At 36.6% G+C, this 6719-nt stretch overlaps 1 protein-coding gene across 3 annotated transcripts; it reads right to left on the reverse strand.

Annotated features, from left to right (window-relative positions):
- Positions 1–307: 307 nt before the first annotated feature.
- LOC113317333 (probable inactive histone-lysine N-methyltransferase SUVR2) lies at positions 308–5862 on the reverse strand. 3 transcript variants are annotated; one of them, XM_026565455.1, is made up of 11 exons: positions 5700–5862; positions 5487–5574; positions 4881–4924; positions 4535–4789; positions 3994–4432; positions 2065–3248; positions 1631–1896; positions 1238–1304; positions 1065–1115; positions 761–860; positions 308–647 (listed from the first exon to the last, which is right to left on the reverse strand). In XM_026565455.1, the coding sequence occupies exons 3-11, from the start codon at positions 4902–4904 to the stop codon at positions 613–615; spliced, it is 2421 nt and encodes an 806-aa protein (XP_026421240.1). In that variant the 5' UTR covers positions 4905–4924; positions 5487–5574; positions 5700–5862; the 3' UTR covers positions 308–612. The 3 variants fall into 3 exon arrangements, with proteins under 3 accessions (XP_026421240.1, XP_026421243.1, XP_026421242.1); XM_026565458.1 differs by lacking the exon at positions 4881–4924 and having other exon boundaries at positions 4535–4830; XM_026565457.1 differs by lacking the exons at positions 5487–5574; positions 5700–5862 and having other exon boundaries at positions 4881–5061.
- Positions 5863–6719: the final 857 nt, after the last annotated feature.

A 6719-nucleotide genomic window follows, 5' to 3' on the forward strand; every position in this document is an offset into this window, starting at 1 on the left:
TTCTTAATTTCTAAAAAGTTTCGCCACCCAAAAACAGAGTATAGCCCGTACCCAAAGATGAATTTCTTGATGCATCCCTAATTAGGGATGAAATTGATCACCCAAAAGCAGATCGGTTGAGATCATTAGTTGGAGTATAAATCAAAACTTCACCGCAGTGTTAACAAATTAAAAAACACATATGCTACCAAAGTTTTCAAGGACGTTACTGACCTTCGTTAAGATGTGCCACTATAAAAATGTGCAACTTCCCAAAGTCAGGGCGGAAAGCATTTTCTTGAGAGCGGCTGCGTGTTTGAAGTTTTTTAAATCTACCAAAGATAGAACCTGTACATATCGCATACCACCCTATACAGTATACAGCCTCAAAACCTACTTCAGTTTTCACCTAAAAGAGGTAGCGGTGTATCCCCCAAGTTATCTATCTAGATGAAATAACACAAATAGCTAGCCTGGTTGATAATATACTTCATTAAGCAGAGCAAAAGAATAAGGGAAGAATATACAGTACGAGTTTTCCTATTCTATTTTCTTTGTTGGAATGAATGTAGGGATATCCAAAAGAAGGCCAACTTTCAATGATAAGCTACTGTCCTTCACAGAGTTTGCACGTTATGATCTGAAATTGTACCGGGTTGATTTGGTTCCTGTGCCAAAATAATATTAGTTAGCCACAAGTCCACAACCACGAAGAGAGTGTATTTAGCAAAGTTACATAATCTTGTTAACATAAATGCATAACTGATGTCTGAATACTAACTGATTGTTTTATGTTGTTTATCTCGGCAACCTTTGCTTCCACATAGACACTGGAACGCCTCAATAGGATGAGCATGGTCTTGAAAATCGATCCCGTAGTCCTGAACATATCAAAAAAGCATGTCACGCCAAGAAGCTTAAGAAGAAAATTAAAACCAAGAAGCTTAGAAGCTATAAAATAAGAAAACATAATTGTAAAACATTTCTTGCGTAGAAAAAGATATGGAGACATAAGGTTCCAAGTGGCTGATTTGCATACATTGTGATCAATGGATGAATTTACAGCAAGTGACAAGTCTACTCACCCAGGTAAGTTCTTCCAAAGCTTCAACATTTCGCGACGTGAAGAATGCAATCTGCATCAAATAGAAAAGAAAGGCAAAAGATACAGCAGTTCTATTAGCATTCATTCAGAGAGTAGACACACCTACACACAAAACACACTAGAAATATGATGGAGCCAGTTAAACCTCCATACATGATAGTAGTGATGATCAGGGGTCTCAATTTCAACGGGGATGTCAATCAAAGTTGCATCGGAACACCTGTTTCAATAGTAACAGGAGCCATAGAGATTACAACCAAAATAATAGCACATGGAACCAGGGAAACAGTTAATAACATTCTTTCTTGCCAACAATATCACAGAACAAATTTGGGTGAAGAAAAATAACAAACAGCAAGTTAATGAATTTTATAAAATATTTAAGATGATCAACAAGTTAACGAATTTTATAAAACAAATCCAGAACTAGCTATGCAAAACCCAAACCTGAAGTAAGAAGTTAATCAGTAGATAGCAGTGAAGAAAATATTCAGTATAAAAACAGATTGTATCCAACTTATCATGAGGATGTTTATACGGAAATACCTGTGGTTTATAAACCTTGCAACATTTCCATAAACAGTTGCATCCAAACAGAGGGCCTCTTCATCCTTCAAACCAGCTTCTGAACCCCAGTCAGCATCTAATGTTACTGGATATGTATGTCTCTTATTGCCAGAATTCCGCAAATTACGCTCATATAGCTCAGTATTTGTTACTATTTCACCAACATATTCACAAACAAAAGCACCTCTTGGCAAATTTTCAAGGGAACGAATGCCCCATCCCTTCCCCTCTCCGGTCAAAAATACCTGAAAGATAAAGAAGCTTAGCAAATTAGAAAGACCAGACCGAAACTGGGAGAATGGTGGACACAGGCATTTTTTGATGAACTGTGAAATTAAAATGTTCTTAATTTCAGCTGGCATGAACAAAAAAAAACATCCCCGAGGATTCTAATTATTAAAACAAAATCTAACCTCTAAATTGCATGTTATGCCTCTCTGCACCACTCGATTACCACATTGTATGTCGCATCCGCATTTACTCCAGCACTCTTTGATGAACTTCCTCATCAAGTGTCCCTTGCACTTACCAGGGAGATCCTCATTTTTAGACCTTTCATTGGGACAATCTTTGCAATAAATGTGGGTATGCTTTTGAGGATTCTGATAGAGTGATATGCACTCATCCAGAAATTTCTCTTTGACAAGGCCTTCCACTGTATATGCAAACTCCCCACCAGTTATGCGTGCACATGCGCAGGGAATTGATGAGGATACACAATCACCGAAGCAACTTGAGCAGCAATCTTCATTCCCAATCCGAGCAAGTGAAAAGTTTATATAAGCATTTTGATACACTTGGTTTCGTGGTATGTAGTAAAAAGAAGGAGGGTATTGTTCAGTAGAGACTTCACTTGCCAGTGGAATTTTAACTCTCTCAGCTCCTTTGGATATGTCTGCCACGTTATGGGGAGGCCTTGTACCATCAAGGTTACATTCTCTCTGATTGAAAACCACCAAACTTCTTGAATTTGAAAGCTGTGAGCATTCAGGAATGTCTTTATCACCGTTCCCACCTTTGGTCTTCACAAGCACTTTCTCTGCGGGCTGAACAATGTTACTAGGAAAACCAAGACCATCCCTTGAAAGAAGGCGGGGAATCTGGGTACGAGAATTCAGTGAGCTCTTTACAGAACTTTCTAGAATAGTAAGATCGTGCACATGGTTGGCTTCAGGATTCACGGAAGAGTTTTTCAAGGGAACAGGAGGTTGTACTGCATTTACAAGTCCCTTTCCCTTGTTTTTTTGTGTCTTGGTTTCAGCATTTAAGTAGTAATGACACAAGTCTTTCATCAGCTTCTTTATTGAAAAGTTGGGATCCATAATTTTGTAGGACTTGAGGCATTTTTCCTCCGTCATCCTAAGAATTGCATCTAGATCTGGCCTGCTGAAGTCTGGCCGTTCAAGGGCATCATTGCAGTGCAGAGAAACTTTAACTTCTCCCAGTTCTGATGAAGCAATCTCCAAATCAGAAGAAAATGACTCTCGGATGCTCGCATTCTCCATAGTTGATGCAGGTCTTCTCTGGTGATCCGTAACACAATCACCTTCATTTTTCTTTTTGGAATCACTATGTACCTTGTGCCCCAACCAGGTTTCTGTGTCAATAAAACAGATTGAGACACCATCTTAACATAATGAACTCGGAAAGTTGACCAGAAAAACACATAGCAAACACAGAAATACATCGATTAAATAAAAGGTAAATCTAAATCTTCCTTGCAGTATATTTTCCGAAATCCCACCCCCTAGCATATTACAGAGTACAAACTGAAAGAGAAAATAATCCATCGAACAAGCATAAGACAAACCAACTTTAAGACTTTCATTTATGTGCAATTTATTTAACCATGTATCCGAAAGACAATATGGAGAAATACATAGGTTAAAATTTATTATTTACATTCACTGTTTCCCTTGAAACATATTCATTCATATAGCTCTTCTTTTTTCTTCGATTCTTCTTCTCAGTTTCAAGTTATCTAGAAGACTCAAATTTAGACAATTTGATCCAAAAACACTAATCAAATCTGTGTGCCGCCTTGTGCACATATACTGCTAGAGTAGGTCTGTAAGAGTTTCATAAGCGGTCTAACTTGTAATAGATCAAGGTCTCATGCATCAAAACCTAAATCAAAGAAAGGTGATACTAAGGTTAACTTCCCAATTTTTGATAATGTGGAACGTGGATTGATTGCTATGCTAAAGTAGATTTCTAAATTCAAAAACCAGCATTCCAAAGAGAAAATCAAGAAGCGCGACTGAAGTTTGTCATTAATTTTTCAGTTATTTAATGGTCTCCAGAACGAAAACAATTACCAGATTACAGAGGAGATGATATACCTTCATTTCTAACTGGAGATGAGTCGATTGGTTGGATCCCTGAAATAGGAACTTCCAACTGGGCATGGCCACTGGTTAGTTCCTTATTCTTGGGATCAAGATGAACAATGGATTTCTGATTTGAAAGACAGATAACAGAGGATCTTTTTGAATTCAATATTTGCTTCCTGGAAAATTGACAAGAAATGGGCTTTTTGCATTTGACTTCGGGCTGAGGATGTTCTGATTTTTCTACTCTCAAACGACTTTTTTTCGATATATGTTCTTTTCTTTTGTCTCTAAGATGTAGTTGAGGTGTAAAAACCTCATTCTGGGCTCTTCTTTTACAAGACAATGGTTTGACTTCACCCTCGGAAGATGAAGCTTCAACATCATGTATTAATTGAAGTTGTGGAGCTGCTCTAAAAGACAACTCTTTCACCCTCTTTGCGTCTGGTTCCTGAGCAAGCAGAACTACAAAGATCACAGAGATGCTAAGGGTGACCAAAGCATACTAATCAATCAACTAATAGAAAAAAAAAACTGAAAAGAGGTGGTGCACCTTATGCTCTTCACACTCGAATATGTAATCTGCCAACGCTCTGTAGTTTTCTCGTTCAATATGTGACCAATCATCGGCATACATCTTCAGCAGTTCCTTCAGCCTTGTCCTTACTGCTTTATCGGGAAGACCTATTTCCGTCATTGCTCGAATGGCGTCTACTTCTTTTTGATTCGGCACCATTGTTGTGCTGATGTTATCAGAGAAGTCTTGGCGACAGTGTTTGCTACCAAGCTTCTCGGTCTTCTTTAGATCCTAGAGGCTAAAAAATAACTTAAGTACTCCACATGCATCTTCTGCTAACTAAATAGAAAGAAGATAAGTATCTCACGGTCAATGCACTCACCGCCATTGGTAATTTGTTCAGCATTGGTTACTTTAATTGGGAAGCTGGTTGTAACACACATATTAGTATACTACCGGAAAAACGCTCAGTTAATGTCAAATAGATAAAGTCATATAAACTATTGGAGCGTGACATGTTCATGGAACTACCGAAAAAGCTGAACCCTGAAAAAATGACTAAGGGCACAACAATGTAAGCAGAAAGAAAAAGATAAACTTATGTATTCAAACATCATCGAAGAAAATAAATGTATTTAATAATTTGGTTTATACATTTATACCACCCAAACATGAGGAGGCTGACAAAAATTGGCTAATCTTTTTGTTATATATACCCAAAATTCCCAAACATGATAATTTGGTGTTATATACCCAAAATTCCCATATGATATGCAAAACCAATACCAAAAACTTACACCGATAATATTCATAACATGCAAAGAGATATCACTATATATTGTATGCACACAGACCTAATGAACTGAAGTCAAGAGATATCACTATATATTTACATATATAAATATATGCGTACAAAAAAAAAGCAGAGACAACAGAGTATGCATAAAATCAACAACACAATACAACTGCAGTTTCAAAAAAACCTTACCACCAAATCTTAACAACCAACGTATTCAAGGCTTTGAAGCTAGCAATGAACCGCTAGAATCTTCTTTGAGCAGCAAAAACAATTATACCTGCCAAAAAAAAAAAATCAAGGACAGTTAAACAATACTCAATCAAAACGTGCAGAATTAAAAAAGTTGGAATCATCAAAAACTTTACTGTAAACAAACACTCCATTAAACAGCCTCACTATTACCGAAATAGAAATCGGGAAGAAGAATCTTGATTCTAAGAATCGTTTTTTGATCAGGAAAACAAAAAACGGTGATAAAGAATGAAAAATGGTTATGAAGAACTTAACAATGAGGGGGTGAATGGGGAGGGAAAGGATAAGAAATTAGGGCAAAGTATAGAAAAAAAAAATATTAAGAGAGAGAAAGAGAGGGTTTTCGTGTGTGCGTCTTTGACGCTTCAGTCTTCAGAGCAGAGAAAGTGAGAGAGAATGAGCTTTGCCAGTTAATACTCCCCGGACTCTGATATGGTTGTTAACTTGTTATAGATGTGGGCCAACATAGAAACTTTTCAGCAAATGTTGTTACACCAGTTACCCTGTGAGATGCACGGCTCATATATTGTATGTACAAATGTTGTGGTGTATGGTATGGGGTGATATACATCCATTATTAATGAAAAATCATGTCTAAGCACATATAACTATCACCAAACCACTTACAAAATAATTTTAATAGAAGGTTATTATTGGGGCCTCACATTTCATTAGAGGGGCGTCACTTAATAGGAGAAAAACGGATCACACATAAGTAATATCAAAAATCTCTTATCTAAAATAATTTTGTAATGACTAAACAATCCTTATTTAATTAATTTTAATTGAATTAGATAAAAATTAAATTAATGAATTTTGTTGTATACTTGGTGAATTCTAGGAAAAAGTTTTTGTGGGAAGAAAAACTGGCCGTAAAATAAACTTCTACGGTTGGAAATAATCCAAACCTGGACGTAGAATCACTTCTAGGGTTGGAAATAATCCAAACCTGGACGTAAAATCACTTATATTGTTGGAATTAAAAGAAAACTAGACATAAAATCAGATTCTACGGTTAGAATTAAAAGGAACCTGGACGTAAAATGAGCTTTTACGGTTGGAACTAATTCAAACCTGGACGTAAAACTACATGCAAATAAAATTTATGGTTGGAATTAATCCAAACCGGGACGTAAAATCACTTCTACAGTTGGAAATAATTTAAACATG

The sequence above is a fragment of the Papaver somniferum genome, chromosome 10, assembly GCF_003573695.1.
Source record: "Papaver somniferum cultivar HN1 chromosome 10, ASM357369v1, whole genome shotgun sequence".
NCBI lineage: Eukaryota > Viridiplantae > Streptophyta > Magnoliopsida > Ranunculales > Papaveraceae > Papaver > Papaver somniferum.